Here is a 16,593-nt window from a genome sequence, read left to right as displayed (position 1 = left end):
TACCAGTATATCAAATTTGTTTGTAAACTGGTTGGGAGTAAAGCCACATATCCAGGCCGAGTTTGTGCTTTGCTTTAGACTTTATGGAATTGCCGGAACGACTATGGTTTTTAACAGACTGGAAATACAAAACGTTTTGCAAGTCATTTTTAAGGCTACAACATGGATCCATATGGGATCCTTACTACAACTTTCGAAGGTACATGAGCTTACGGATAGTGGGTGCAACGATCACACGGGTTACCTCACCCGATTTGAATAGTGGTTCAATACTAGGCATGTGTGTAGGCATATATTCCTATTTCTATCGGTTGTGGCTTCTTTCTTTTTATTGCACATGTTTTTGTACTAAATCTTGATACTCGTCGTTTAATAAACATGGATGTGTGCATCACAATGATGCAGAGGCGGGGATTATCCTCCCTTTTAAAAAGTAGATATATATATACGTAAGCCAAAAGTTTATACTTCCTCTGTTTTTATTTACTTTGCATATTAGGTTTTATTGAAGTCAAACTTCATAAAGTTTGACCAAGTTTATTTATAGAAAAAAAATACAAACATTCGCCTTAACAAATCTATATGATGTGAAAGTACATTCAATAATGAATCTAATGGTATTGATTTGTTATTGTATATGTTAATATTTTTGTTTGTCAACTTTGTCAAAGTTGACAAAGCTTGACTTTGACCAAAGCTAATATGTGAACTAAATAAAAACAGAGGGAGTACAATATAGGACTTCCTAAAAAAAATTTCTTCAAGGCAGCTAATCATATCAAATTTGGACTAGCTACAGTTACAGGTTCACCGGGTATCATCACAAACCACCATCACGGGACGGTGGCTGTCATTAGAACAGATGATGCTACTGATCACCATGTATATCATCTGCGTCTGGCGCCGTGTTGTCTTCTTGGGTAGGGAAGCTAACTCTTAGCATATACGACTCCGCAAACCCTAACATTTCTCCAACTTCCTTCTTTAACTGCAAGATTTCAAAACATAATTACCACAACCTTGAAAGTTAAATGGATTAATTAGGACATGCAGAGACTAAAGACCAAGAATATTCAGGTATTTGTATTTGCATCTCGACACGCAAGACTTGTGCATCGGAACCCATGGTGCTACAAGTAGAAAGCAAGCAAAAGCAACATAACCTGCCAGTCAATGTAAACTGTAAGCCTATAGCATCCAAACAGTCAATGTAAACTGTATTTCTAATACCCAAATCAATCTGATCATGTCCACATTGCAGCGTATTTGGAACCGGGAGTTAGTGCATTGATTATTTTGATCGCTTAAATGTGTGAAATTGGTTGCGGGTAATTTCACTATTGATCGTAAAATTTCACTACCATATTACTAAGTTGGTGGACAAGTTGGATTAAATACACATAAGCAGATCATCATCAAACAGAGGTCAACAGTGGACAAATTCGTACCTCGTCCACAGCGCCGCTCTTTATTTTAGACTGCATTATGCACCATTTCTTGAAATGTGCACCTGAAAGGACAGAGTGCCCACCGCATCCATCAAATTACAAATTTCCATTTGCAGTTTTGCAGTGAGAACATACATCATAAGATAAAAGGAAATAAGAGAACACAAGCTACACATGGAGATCAGAAGAAAACACCAACCAGCACTAATGCCAACACTGCACGAACTAGAATCGATGGTTTTCACAGACCATCTACAGTGTATCTGAAAAGTGGAACATCAGTTAACTATATTACCAAATCATAGTTGAACAGTTGTATTTCTAACAGTGTAACCTAAAAATAAGTATTTGTAGCACTATAAAATAAAAGAATTTTGGAATCAGAATGGCAAGAGACACTGAAAATATTAGAAGGAAGTAGCTTGCTCGAAATTGGGACAGCATTAGCTTGCTCAGTTGATTGCAATAAAAATGGATATGTAAATGTATCTTCCACAGAAACTAACTCAGCTAGAAGTACCTCAAAATAGGAACCAAATGGAACATCATGTACTTGCTGTACAGTCTCGAATACCTAACAGATAGAAAATGAGACACCAAATTTATTTATGATCTGTAGTAGTATATAACATAATGTAATACCATGACGCAAGAAATGTTAGCCGTCATAATGGGATGTTCAGTTTTGCAAAAACATACCAGATCGGTTTTGTTAGCTGAAAGAACCGTATGCTGCCACTCTGTTATTGCTGAATATGGAGGGCACATCGGACTGTGGCACATGGATTTACAGTTAAGTTCTCTCACCTGACCATCATACTCGTCCGCAAGGTGCCACTGGCCCAGCTGCATACAGAAATATTTCTAGTCAGCCATAATTCATGACTGAAAGAGCTGGCACTGTGCTGGATACTTACGTTGATATCTTTATCCTGACGAGCTGTCCGATATTCTGCTGTGTAAGTTGAGTCATCACTTATAAGATTATTGAAAAACTGGTCTGCAGTACACGGAAATGTTCCCTGAGATGAGATGAGATGGAAGATCAGTTGTATTATCGATTGCAAAATCATGGAAGATATAGTTAGTTATCATTACATCAAACACAGAGACTAGAACTTCTTCTTTGACAAACGGTTGTGGTAGCCCTGTTAAATCAGCACATTCTTCTGGAACATCTATCTCCATGCTATTGTTTCTTGAGCCACTGAGTGCATGTAATGCAGATCGAGCATGTTCCTGTAATCCAAAGTCCAAATATATTAAAAAGCCATTATAGATTTTGATAAGCAAATTATGGAGATCGCAATCATGTAAATCAATGCCGATCATAACACAGCAAAACATGCAGAAAGCTTTGCTTCAAAACTAGTGCACTAACAGTAAGACTGCAGATATGCAACAGCAGCGTGCATTGTATATTAAAATTCTTAATTAAAATATATGTATGGAAAAGGCTGCTCGAGATGTCACTACCTGTTTCTCAGCCTCTATCATGGTATGGAAGTTCTTCACAGCTTGTTCCAATGCTCTAACTGTGTGGTTTCTGTTCCAAAACGATGCAAATATATATCTAACTCTTCCTGCAAAAATAATATAAAAAGGTGAGATAAAGTAATTGATGAAACCTCCCATCTTATCTAGATTACCCTAATCAGTCCTTTTGCCAGCCTCTAGAAATGTGTGAATATTGTAGTATAAATTTTGGTCAACAGTGCCCTTTTAGTCTGTTTTCTAGCATGAATGCATGATTACTAGCTTCCTCCGCACTTCTTAAGCTTGCAACCAATTTCACATCAAATAAACATGCATCTCAAGTCATGGTGGAATGCAATCTACACTCACGTAACAGAAATCTACACCAAGTCATCGACTAATAAGTAGTAATACCAAACATGTTGAATGGGAGCAGAAAACCACATAGTCAAACCGAAAAATAGAGAAGACCACATTATGCATGTACCAAGTTTAGCTGGATGGCCAAAAATGGAACTAGAAAACGTCATGATTTATAGTGTCAGACAATAGAGCGAGACAACAACAACTTTCGCAAAAGCGTCATGGAATTAGAAAGCCTTTCAGTCTCAAACAAGTTGGGGCAGGCTAGAGCTGAAACCCTAAGATCTCGAAACCAAGTTATGGTTCTGGCACATGGATGGCTAACTTTCATGCACCCCTATCCATGGCTAGTTATTTGGTGATATTTCATGTTGGAGTTGTGTCGAGTACAGTGTACAAGGTAGGTTACAGTTGGACTCTGAGTAGTATTGTGTTTAGATAGGATATGGAGTCGTGTCCAAGTAGGACACTTGTATCCTAGACCTCTCATATATACTGGGGTAGACACACGATGTAACCTATGCCAACATAATAGCACAGGAACACAGGGGAAGCCGGCTGCATGTGCCCGCGTCCAGGGTGACCGGCTGCGGTATTGTAGCGGTGTCATGGGAAGGAGCGCCCATAGTCAGGCCCCGGGGATGTAGCCATATCGGTGAACCTCGTTAACAAATCTTGGTGTCGTGCCTCGTGTGATTGCTTGGTCCTCGGATGATTAACGGTATGCCTCGGATTTGGTAACAAGTAGTATTATGAGCTAGGTTGTTCGGAGGTGCTAATCGTGTTGATCTAGAGAAAGCGCAATGAAGAGATCGTAGTTGTGGAGTTGAAACTGATTGAAAGCAAGCTGTGGAGTTAAAGCCCTGTTCGGATATTCTCCGCTCCGCCACAGCAGCTCCCGGAGCGGACGGAGCGCCAGCACAATTGCTGGGAGCGGCTCAGACCGTGCTCCTCGCACGGAGCGGAGTTAGCAGACGGGAGAGATTCCGAACACCCCCTAAATCGAAGAAGGGAGCAGCACGTGTACCGGCGTAGCTCTCAGGGGATCGGAACGGTGGCAACGAGATCTATTCGGAATCTGCGTAATAGCAATCGGAGACGCATTACACGGACGGTGCGGCGGCTGCGGCGTAACGCGTAGCGCCAGGCTCGCGTGATGGCTATTCGGGCCAGTCACGGCTGGGTTGGTTTTCGGCGTGTGGTGGACGTCAGGTGGGGCACTAAACGTGGTCTGTGGTACGTATGAGATTGCGTGGCGCTGGAAACGTAAGGAAAAGCAGTATCTTGTGTGCAGCGGCCTCTTGTGTGCGAGGCAAGGCAGCAGATCGTTTTGAGCGAATAGGAAAATTCAGCCAGCGATACGCATCCATTGGAATAGCAGGAGGCAGGGCAAAGCAACAGCAGCATTGGAATTGGTGCTAAGGGGGCTACTACCACGTGAAGGCCAAAGAGTAATTCTTGATTGGAATTTGCTATGAGTACATCTTGGGTGTACCTGGGCATTACGTGAGGAGAGCTTGGTTAATTTTTCAAAGAACTATGGCGCCAACGGTACCAGGTTTGAGGTAGAGAAGCTCGATGGGACTGGAAACCTTGGATTATGGCCGACAATGATGAAATATTTATTGGCACAATAGGGATGCTAGCTTGAAGGTGTTGCGGAAAGTCATGTCAGGTAAGATGGACTTATCATGCGATGGATTAGAATTCGCGGAAGACGATTTGGGAGCCTCGAGCGTGTCATAAAGTCGAACGAGTTCGGCTGGGTCGGACTAGGCAATCTAACGGATCGGCGCAAGTCGGTTGGTACAGAAGTCGGTGGTGGAATCGGCGACGATGACATAGGTGTGTGATGCTGATGGTGACGGACTTCTGGGCGTGGAAACACGCGACACAGGCCTGAGTGCTTGTGTGGCTTCGACAAGACTATGGCACGGGGTTGATTCAAGACGGTGCGCACATGAGAGCTTGAAGTTGACGGGGCGCGAGGGTGGACTGATCATCTACCATGGAGTCATGTTGAAGGTGGAGCTGGATTGAGGGGCTATGGTGTAAGGATCCAGGGAATCGAAGCCTATTCAGCAAGGAGGAAAAGCGAGTGGCGTGTGGTTTGGACTGGAGCCCAATGGTCTGATGGAAGCGTCAAACTCGTCATCGGTCGGTGATGATCGGTGCTACTTTGTAGTGGGTGTTGAGTGTTGTGGGTTCGCGACCCTTGAGACTCGACCGGGACAGCGGAGGCTCGACGCGGTAATAGCCGCGAGGCATGCGGTACACACGGGACATGGAGACGGGCCAGGGCTCTGGTGGTCATACATGTGGTGAGACAACTGTGAATTTGACTCGGGATGACTACAAGCAACGGTGAAATTCCTTCAAGTTTTAGACAGACGGTCAAGAAAGGAGCGATGATGTTGAGTTCAGGTAACTCTTATGTGTGACACCTAATATGTGAGTTGTTTACTTTCACGCAGGTCAGTGATCAGTGTGTGCTAGCGTTGGATGGATACTCTGAAAGTTGGGAGCACAAACTAGAGTAACAAGGAACTTAATTTTTCTCGAGTGTTGAATGTGGTCAAGAAAAGGAGGGACTACAAGTCGCAGGTAGAGTCATATGGAGTCTTTGGAGTAGAAGTCATGCTCATGGGATAAGCTCAAGTCCAATGTACATAGAAGTTTGACACATGGACGAATCCAGGATGGTGGAGAATATTCGCCAAAGTGGAGTTTGTTGGAGTTGTGTCGAATATAGTGTACAAGGTAGGTTACAGTTGGACTCTGAGTAGTATTGTGTTTAGATAGGATATGGAGTCGTGTCCAAGTAGGACACTTGTATCCTAGGCCTCTCATATATACTGGGAGTAGAGACACGATATAACTTATGCCAACATAATAGCACAGGAACACAGGGGAAGCCGGCGGCATGTGCCGGCGTTCAGGGCGACCGGATGCGGTATTGTAGCGGTGTCATGGGGAGGAGCGTCCATAGTCAGGCCCCGGGGATGTAGCCATATCGGTGAACCTCGTTAACAAATCTTGGTGTCATGCCTCGTGTCATTGCTTGGTCCTCGGATGATCGACGGTATGCCTCGGATTTATTCTAACATCCTAGTCCTTCAGATCTCTTTAACGGACTCCTCCAATGTCAAGATTGGTCTACCCCGACCTCTCTTGACATTATCAGCACGCTTTATCCATCCACCATGCAATGACGCATCTAGAGACATGCGTTTTATATGCCCTACCCATCTTAGACAGTCTTGGACAAGCTTCTCTTCAATCGGTGCTACCCAACTCTCTCACATATATCATCATTTAGGATCCAATCCTTTCTTGTGTGGCCACATATCCGTCTCAACTTGCACATTTCTGCTCCACCTAACGGTTGGACATGTCGCCTCTTAGTTGGTAAATATCCTGCACCATACAACATCGCAAGTCGAATCGTCATCCTATAGAACATGACTTTTAGCTTTTGTGGCACTCTCTTGTCATAGGACGCCAGAATTGGTGCAACTTCATCCACCCGGCTTTGATTTCATGACTCATATCTTCATTTATATCACCATCCTTGCAGCATTGACCCCAAATATCGGAAGGTGCCCTTCTGAGGTACTTTCTGCCCATCAAGGCTAACCTCCTCTTCCTCCTGCCTAGTAGTACTAAAACTGCATCTCATATGCTCAGTTTTAGTTCTACTAAGCCTAAAACCTTTTGATTCCAGAGTCTGCCTCCACAACTCTTACTTTGTATTAACCCCCACGGGTCTACCATGGACTAGCACCACATAATCCACAAAGACCATACACCATGGTATATCTCCTTATATATCCCCTGTGACCTCATCCATCACCAAAACAGAGAGATAAGGGCTCAAAGCTGACCCTTGATGCAATCCTATTTTAATTGGAAAGTCATTGGTGTCGCCATCACTTGTTCGGAACTTGTCACAACATTATCTTACATGTCTTTCACGAGGGTAATGTACTTTTTTGGGACTTTGTGTTTCTCCAAGGCCCACCACATGAGATTCCACGGTATATTATCGCAGGCCTTCTCCAAGTCAATGAACACCATATGCAGTTCCTTCTTTTGTTCCCTGTATCTCTTCATGAGTTGTCGTACCAACAAAAGGGCTTCCATGGTCGACCTACCAGTCATGAAGCCAAACTGATTTTTGGCCACGTTTGTCATTCTTCTTAAGCAGTTCTCAGTGACTCTCTCATAGCTCTATCAACTTAATTCAGCGGTAATTAGTAACATTGAACATCCCCCTTGTTCTTGAAGATTGGTACTAATATACATCGCATCCATTCTTCGGGCATCTTGTTTGACCGAAAATTGTGGTTGATAAGCTAAGTTAGCCATACTATCACTATGTCTCCAAGGCCTCTCCACACCTCAATGGGGATACAATAAGGGGCCATTGCCTTGCCTCCTTTCATCTTTTTTAAAGCCTCCTAACCTCAGACTCTGGATTCGCCGCACAAAAATGTCTATTGGTATCATCAAAGGAGTCGTCCAACCCAACGGTAGAGCTCTCATTCTCTCCATTGAGCATTTTGTCAAAGTTATCTCGCCATCTATGCTTGATTTCCTCGTCCTTCACCAGAAGCAGATATGCCCCGTCCTTGATGCATTTGACATGGTTGGCATCCCTCGTCTTCCACTCTTGGATCTTAGCCATCTTATAAATGTCCCTTTCACCATCCTTTTAGTTTAAACCTTGGTAGAGGTCCTCACATGCTCGACCCCTTGGTTCACTCACAACTCGCTTTGAGGTCTTCTTTGTCACCTTGTACTTCTCTATGTTGTCTGCACTCCTATCCAGATGCAGGCGTCTGAAACAATCCTTCTTCTCCTTAATAGTCTTCCGGACATCATCATTCCACCACCACGTATCTTTAGCTTCGCCTCTACTTCCCTTGGTCACCCCAAACTCCTTTGAAGCCACCTTCCGAATGTAGGTCACCATATTCATCCACATATTGTTTGCATTGTCTCCATCCTCCCAAGCGCCCTCCTTAACAACCCTCTCCTTGAAAGCCTGAGATGCCTTCCCCTTGAGCTTCCGCCACTTTGTTCTAGTGACTTCGGCGCGCTTATCCCGCTGGACACGAATCTGGAAGCGAAAGTCAGCCACCACAAGCTTATGTTGAGGGACAACACTCTCTCAGGTATCACCTTAAAATCTAAGCAAGCACGCATGTCTTCTCTTCTAGAGAGGACACAACCAATCTGGCTATAGTGTTGACCACTACTGAAAGTCACTAGATGGGATTCTCTCTCAAGAGGCTACAATGAAGCTTAAGACATCCTCTCCTTCTTGATTCATGATGCCATATCCAAAGGCCCCATCCACCCCTTCAAAATCTGTGTCAGATGTACCCATGTGGCCATTGAGGTCTCCTCCTATGAAGAGCTTCTCGCCAATAGGTACACTCTTAACAAAGTCCTCCAGTCCTTCCCAGAACTCCCTTTTGATGCTCTCATTGTGGCCTACTTGTGCGCATACATGCTAATAACATTGAGAACTAAGTGCCCAACGACCAGCTTGACTAGGATAATCCGGTCCCCTTACCTCTTGACGTCTACCACTCCATTAGTGAGGCTCTTGTTGATCAAGATGCCTACTCCATTTATGTTTGTAGTTGTCCCCGTGTACCACAGCTTGAAGCCGGTGTCCTGCACCTCGTTCACCTTCTGTCCCTTCCATTTGGTCTCTTGGACGCATAGGATATCAACACGTCTCCTCACAGCTGCATCAACTAACTCCCGTAACTTACCCGTCAAGGACCCTACCTTCCAACTAAGGTAGCGGATCCTACTTGGCTTGGCTAGCTTCCTTACCCTTCGAATTGGTCAAGTCAAATGCAAAGACCCTTGCTCATTTTTCAATACACCCGGGCATTGAGGTAACGCACCACTAAGGATGCGGCGACCTGATCCTTGCTCGCTTATCACCGTATCCATATCAAGATATGGCGCGCCACTGTGGGGGTGACGGCCCGACCCTTGCCCATTTAATACCACACCCGAGTTCTGATATGGCACGTCAGTAAGAGGGTAATGCCCCAATGAGGTTCTTCTTGGTTTCATCTCCATAATGACAACTTAGTATTATAAAATCAATGAAAGGGATTTAAGTTTGCAGTATCCATATTTAGTGCCAGAGTAAGAATCAAGATGCAAAAGGTTGTTATGCCTATGCAAGATTGCGAGTTTTAAATCCTACCATCAGAGCATGCTAAGGAAGGAACTCCATGTCCTCCAGCTCCCGTTCGAAGAAATATCGTAATTGCAGGATTAATAACTGCAAGTTGGCCTTTTGTTATCTACATGTAAAAAAAGGACAAAAGTGATTAGTAACACTTTTAACAAGGAAATGATGTAGGAGAGTAAGGCAAGGCTCACCTCATCAATATCTCTCAAAGGGAGCTCAACCTTCACATATAAGAAAAACGTGTTTTGAGTCCCACAATGTATCAAAACCAATGTAAGCAATTGGATATATTTCTAAGACAAGCTTTCTAGCTTTAACAATGTAAAATTTTCCGCAGCACATAGGATACTAAAGTTATCCAACCCAATCTACATGGCAGCAAAATATATATAGAGAAAAAAATGCTCTTATTGACCAGGATTGGTAGCTTTTGTGATTCACATTCAGGAGGCAACTGATGCATGTCAGCCAATAGGGAGATTAGCATTTAAGAACCACATGACAAAAGTATTTGATCATCTAACTTAATTAGATCTAATGACAAAATTAGTAGATGGTACTCAGACAGGCTGCATCTAAGTAAAGATCTCAGTAAAATTTATTAAAATGTGTAAATATCATGTGATCATCAAAATGTCTCTTTGAAGTTTAGACACACAATGAAATGAACAGAACACTAAAAATGGATATTTTCTGACAAGCAAAAAAAATTAAGCGAAAATAACGAACCAAGTAAATCCACCAATCAAAGTGTGCAATTGAAAATATTGTATGTGAGCTAACCTTAATCTGCTTAGAGAAGATGTTTGAATAGAAGCAAATGTGCCATAAAGACACATACATGCGACCGTGATATAGAAATGACCTCTCAAGTGCACATGAATAAGTGTGTTCAACAACCTGGATGATAAACAAAGCAATGAAAGAATAACTATCGCAAGTTGGTAATAGACCTATGCATGAAACTATTTAATTAGAACTCCCTCTGTACCATAATATAAGACGTTTTTGCAGCTCAATTTGAATTGCAAAAACTTCTTATCTTATGGTACAGATGTAGTAGTAGTAGCAGTGGCCAGTAGGTACTTGCCTCATCTGGAGGTAGCCCAAAAATTGTCTGTAAATGACCTGGCTTTTGGTGAACGACAGTAGGGCCTTCTTTGTCTAAGGACATCCTTTTACGAGCATCAGCCTCAGCAGAGTTGTTTAGAGCCCTATAAAACACAAAAAATGATATGTCAGAAAATTATTGACAAGGACATGTTGTAGGTTTTCTTATGTTGTCCAAAAGGACAGAGTAAAATAGTGAAGCAAGTGACTGCAACATGCCAAATCTGTTCAAAAATGCAAAAGAATTCACATCCAACATAATTACAAAAATCAGAGCAAATTAATAGTAGATGAGATATTTGCCTGGAGGAACTCTCATTAACTCTGATTGCCTTGATATGGAGACAAACCTAACAATGCAGAAAAATTGATAAGATAACAGAAAAACAAATCATGCTGAGAAACCAAGTTGTTTTGTAGAAACCAATTACCCGCCCTGATGAGCCGTCAAGTGTATGCCAAACTGGTCCACTCCGCTCCTTGGACTCGACTGAAACAGTAACAGAACCAAGTGTTGTGCTCTTCCATACTATGTCCCAGTCATATATTTCCACCTTTATCTACAATAGCGCACAGAATAAATGCCGAGTGCATCTTTGATGAAGTACCACCCATAATACTGATGGAAAAGACTTGTTATGATTGATATGACTGTTCTTAAGGAGGGTCATGCTGACTTGTATTAACAGGCTAACAGCTATGAACTGACGCTGCGTGTTTTAGGAGAAATTCAAAATTAGGTACGGAGTAGAAGAGAAAGTGCTGGTAATAATAACCTTTACAGGAAGGCAGTCAACAACAAAATTGAATTCCTCTCCCCACATTGGGTTTCTTGAGCCAGGAACCATGGAGCTGTAAGGCACGTATAAGACAGTCAGAGATACTAGAATAAAGGGGAAAAGTAGACTACTACTACTACAAAACCGGCTGCTTTCCTCCCTAATTCTATCAAGCAGAATAATATTATCTTGTATTGGAAGGATTTTTACATTTGTACTCCTGCCACAGTCGTTTTCCCCACAGAAATATTTCCAGGTTGTAATGTGGATCAGTTACATCAGACTTTCTCAAGCCCCCAATCATGCAGTTATATGACTGTGTGGTGCTCATATTCAGAAGAGAAATGCACCTGAAACGCTTATCTTGGCCGCAGGTGATGAGCGCATACGGGTCGGAAGTCCCGTTCAAGTTGGCCGCGATCAAATCCTTGGCGGCCAGCAGCTTCAGCTGGACAGATAGACACGCGGCAGCACCGGCAGCCGTTGATTTGCTTACCTTGTCGACGAGCTGGAGGCCGTCGGCGGCCGCGGGCGCGCGGCGCGGGCGGAGGAGCGCGTAGAGCGCGGCGATTAGGAGGACGAGGGCCGTCGCGGCGGCGCAGGTGACCTCGATCTCCCAGCGTGTCGGGACGAGGAACCCGAGCGCCGCCGACGCCGGCGCAGCCTGCGGCGTCATGCTGGGGTTCTCTTTCTCGGAGGTCGAGAGGGGCGAGCACGCGATGCCCATGAGAGCTGAGAGGGACGGGAAGGAAAGGAGAGGATGGTGGTTATGACTGGGAGGAGACTGAGAGCGGAGGCGACGGCCGACGGGGGCGGGGAAGGCGGAGGCCCACCAGTCGGCTGTCGGCTGGTGCTGCTCGGTGACGCGAATCTTGACGCGACGTGGACGCTTGTCGGCGCTGGTTTTTGTTTTCTTGCGTCGACGTGAAGCGCCCACATTGGGGGCCCGTTTCACTCTTTTTTTCGAGGGAAAAGGGGGTCCGTTTCATTCGGGGGCCACGCGTCCATATGTCGCGAGTTTGGGTGCTCGATGACAACGTCTGCGGCATTTTTAATCGCACCTCTTCAATACTCCTTTGAAGAAAAATGTCATCACCCGAAAATAACATAGGAGCACGATCTGCTGAAATATTTTATTTAGAGCAACTTTAATCGGGCGACTAAAACAAACGCGTCATTTGTCGTTTTTTATTCGCTTGGGTCTGCACAACGAACACCCATATCCGCATTCACGTTTAAGTCGGCGCTTGCGCACAACGCAGGCCCAGGCCCGACCTATTTTTGAATTCACGCGCGAAAAAAGGTAACGCAAATATTTTGAAATTAGAAACGTTAATTACACATAAATGCCGGCCACAAAGGCCGGTGAGAGTCCACGAGTCCATATTACATTAGTTAAAACATTTAATTAAACTAAAAATTAGGAGGAGGCGCGCTGCCCAAGGCGTCCTCGTCGTCATCGTTGGGGCCGGCGAGGTCGATGAGCGTCGGTGCCGGCCCAGCCCAGGGGAACGTCGTCTCCAAGACTGTGGCAACATCCTGCGGTGCCACCGTGGTCGCCGCCGGCTGGGCAGGGCGGGCCTGGTGTCGTGGTTCTAAGTCTGACAGTAGAATAGGGGGGTAGGAATGGAGAGGCAAGATCCTAGCTATGGAGTAGTTGTGTACGCAAGATGTTTACGAGTTCAGGCCCTTCTCAAAGGAAGTAACAGCCCTACGCCCCGGAGGCGGTCGACTGGATTATATGCGTATAAATTACAGGGGTGCGAACCCTTTACACTGAGGAGGGGGGTGGCTTATATAGAGTTCGCCAGACCCCTCCGGCCCTCAGTTATGTAGGGTTTAAAGTACATTAAGGTCTGGCGTTACTGGTAACGCCATACATAAAGTGCTATCATGACCATAAAGACTACTTAATGACAGACCGTTTGTGTGCAGAGTGACTCTAGATCTCCTGTCGGTCGAGTGAGTGGCTTCATGGTCGAGTGTCTTCGAATACGTCGAGTGAAATCCTTCCAGGTCGACTGAAAGGTAGTTTCTTCTAGGGATGTCCTTGGGGAGGGTACCTTGAATAGGTCCATGACCCTACCCTAGGTACATGGCTTCATCATTAGCCCCCGAATGGATCGAGGTTTGAGTGAGGAATGAGTTGAGAATTCTTTCGACCCATCTTTTGTGCTATGAGTATGTCTTGTTCTGGATCAATGACCTTAGGTGACGACACCAACTTCTTTTTCAGTCGTCTTGATCCATTCTTTGTATTGGTCGAGTGACTTTTCTATACTTGGAGATCTCCGAGCGACGGATCAGAGGAAATCTCCAGTCTGACAAGTTGCTGTGCTGTTCACGGATTTAGTGGGATCTGAATTTCGGGAAGCGCGCGAGGCGGAGGAAGCCGCAGTACTCGGATGGGATAAGGCAGGAATGCCTCGATTTTTGCGCCACCTTTTTCGCCACATATCGCGCGCGCGACTGTTGCGGGATTTGACAGGATCGCCCGGGCCTACCAGTCAGTCACTCGGAAGCGACCCCATATAAGGCGCTGGACGGGGGTTTTGAACAGTGCGCCTTCATTTGCTTCTCCCTCTTCCTCAGATTCATCTGCCGCGTTTGCTTTTATCCCAGCGCTGTTGCCTTGTGCGTGCTTCGCCGGCGACGATGGTGAAGGAAAAGACGACGGCTTTGGAGCGGGCGAAGAAGGCGACGGCGAAGGCGAAGGGAAGAGCGACCAGTCGGGGCGGATCCTCGTCGCGGGCCGGTCTGCCGCAGGGCTGGATCCAGGGCGACTGGATCCGCTCGACCATCCACCAAAAGGATCTGGACGACCTGGCCGATGAGGGACTGATCCCTCATGGATCAGCGAGGCTTCCGGGGAAGGAGTGGCATCCGGAGCCTCAGGAGGGTGAGTGTGTCCTCTTAGCCACTCACGTTGACCGCGGGTTTTCTTTGCCGCCCCACCCTTTCTTTCAGGGATTTCTGAACTTTTTTTGGGCACAACTCCATCACTTCACACCCAACTCCATCGTGTATCTCGCTGCTTTTGTGTCCTTGTGTGAGAATTTCTTGGGTTGCCGGCCGCATTGGGGCCTTTTCAAACACATCTTCACCTGTCGCTCTCAGACGGTGAAAAAGGCCAATACGAGTGACGAGAGAACCCAAGTGATTCAAATGTGTGGGAGTCTTGGGGTCTAAATGAGGGGTAAAAGTGCCTTTCCAGCCATGGTACTTCCTGAGTCGGTTCGAGGGTGGCAGTCGACCTGGTTCTACTGCCAAGACCAGCCGACGCCAGGGCAGTCAACTGGACTCCCTCCTTTCTCCATGGATCGAGTGAGCAAGCCGTCCTCTCTGAAGGTGGTCCCAGAGGAGAAGGCTCAGGTTAAGGTGCTGGTCGAGCGTGTAGTCCAACTTATCCGTGATGGGGTGACTGGCATGGACCTTCTGGAGGTTTTCCTTTGACGGCTCATCCAGCCTCCAATATAGAGACCATACGATGTGGATGTACTCTGGCACGGAAGACACCACTCGGGTCCACCCGGAGGAGGTCGAGGATGCCACACTAGAGAGGTGGATGACTGCCATAACAGGGAACAAGGACAACCCCCGAGGAGCCAGGAGGATCCCTCCACTCGACCAATCATACCAGCCAGACAAGGTCCAATTATGTACCTCTGACTCCAACCCTGCTTCCTTCATTCCGTTTCGTTAGAATTCAGTCGACTGATTCTTGTCTTGTTTGTTGTCTTCCAGGTCACTACCGAGATGTACTCAATGCACGATGGGGCGCAAGAACAGGTCAAGGAGGAGGAGGGGAGCGGAGGTGAAAGTCAGGAGGAGTGGCAATCTGACGGCGAGGAGGATGAAGAAGATGACGGTTCTGGCGAAGAGGATGAGGAGGAAGTCGACCCTCCCTGTACTGAAAGGCGATCCAAGTTCACCCATGACCCCGCAGTCGAGCGAGGCAAAGCAACTGCGCCCGTTGGGCAGGCGACGAAACATCCTCGGACGACTTCTCCAACACCGACTGAGAAAGCGTCAAAGCAACCTCGAGCGACGTCATCAAAGCCGACGAAGGCCCTGCCAAAGATGAGGATGGTGATGTTGGAAATATGCCCTAGAGGCAATAATAAAAGGATTATTATTATATTTCCTTGTTCATGATAATTGTCTTTTATTCATGCTATAATTGTATTATCCGGAAATCGTAATACACGTGTGAATACATAGACCACAATATGTCCCTAGTGAGCCTCTAGTTGACTAGCTTGTTGATCAACAGATGGTCATGGTTTCCTAACTATGGACATTAGATGTCGTTGATAACGGGATCACATCATTAGGAGAATGATGTGATGGACAAGACCCAATCCTAAGCATAGCACAAGATCGTGTAGTTCATTTTGCTAGAGCTTTTCCAATGTCAAGTATCTTTTCCTTAGACCATGAGATCGTGTAACTCCCGGATACCGTGGGAGTGCTTTGGGTGTACCAAACGTCACAATGTAACTGGGTGACTATAAAGGTGCACTACAGGTATCTCCGAAAGTGTCTGTTGGGTTGACACGGATCGAGACTGGGATTTGTCACTTCGTATGATGGAGAGGTATCTCTGGGCCCACTCGGTAATGCATCATCATAATGAGCTCAAAGTGACCAAGTGTCTGGTCACGGGATCATGCATTACGGTACGAGTAAAGTGACTTGCCGGTAACGAGATTGAACGAGGTATTGGGATACCGACGATCGAATCTCGGGCAAGTAACGTACCGATTGACAAAGGGAATTGTATACGGGGTTGCTTAAATCCTCGACATCGTGGTTCATACGGTGAGATCATCGAGGAGTATGTGGGAGCCAACATGGGTATCCAGATCCCGCTGTTGGTTATTGACCGGAGAGCCGTCTTGGTCATGTCTACATGTCTCCCGAACCCGTAGGGTCTACACACTTAAGGTTCAGTGACTCTAGGATTGTATGAATATGAGTATGCAGCAAACCGAAGGTTGTTCGGAGTCCCGGATGAGATCTCGGACGTCACGAGGAGTTCTGGAATGGTCCCGAGGTAAAGAATTATATATGGGAAGTCGAGTTTCGGCCATCGGGAAAGTTTCGGGGTCCACCGATATTGTACCGGGACCACCGGAAGGCTCCCGGGGGTCCACCAGGTGGGGCCACCTACCCCGGAGGGCCCCATGGGCTG

At 45.8% G+C, this 16,593-nt stretch overlaps 1 protein-coding gene across 1 annotated transcript; it reads right to left on the bottom strand.

Annotated features, from left to right (window-relative positions):
* Positions 1-667: 667 nt before the first annotated feature.
* Positions 668-12,183, bottom strand: LOC119326145 (BAG-associated GRAM protein 1-like). The gene is made up of 16 exons (XM_037599857.1): positions 11,750-12,183; positions 11,397-11,472; positions 11,052-11,180; positions 10,924-10,970; positions 10,601-10,724; positions 10,294-10,410; positions 9,702-9,731; positions 9,523-9,622; positions 2,925-3,031; positions 2,547-2,687; positions 2,366-2,470; positions 2,148-2,294; positions 1,969-2,022; positions 1,648-1,711; positions 1,449-1,510; positions 668-988 (listed from the first exon to the last, which is right to left on the bottom strand). Exons 1-16 carry the CDS (start codon positions 12,124-12,126, stop codon positions 869-871), a joined length of 1,800 nt encoding a protein of 599 aa, XP_037455754.1. The 5' UTR covers positions 12,127-12,183; the 3' UTR covers positions 668-868.
* Positions 12,184-16,593: the final 4,410 nt, after the last annotated feature.

Source organism: Triticum dicoccoides, chromosome 6B (genome assembly GCF_002162155.2).
Source record: "Triticum dicoccoides isolate Atlit2015 ecotype Zavitan chromosome 6B, WEW_v2.0, whole genome shotgun sequence".
Classification (NCBI taxonomy): Eukaryota; Viridiplantae; Streptophyta; class Magnoliopsida; order Poales; family Poaceae; genus Triticum; species Triticum dicoccoides.
Note: the sequence above shows the minus strand (reverse complement) of the source record. Positions and strands in the feature narration are given on the sequence as shown.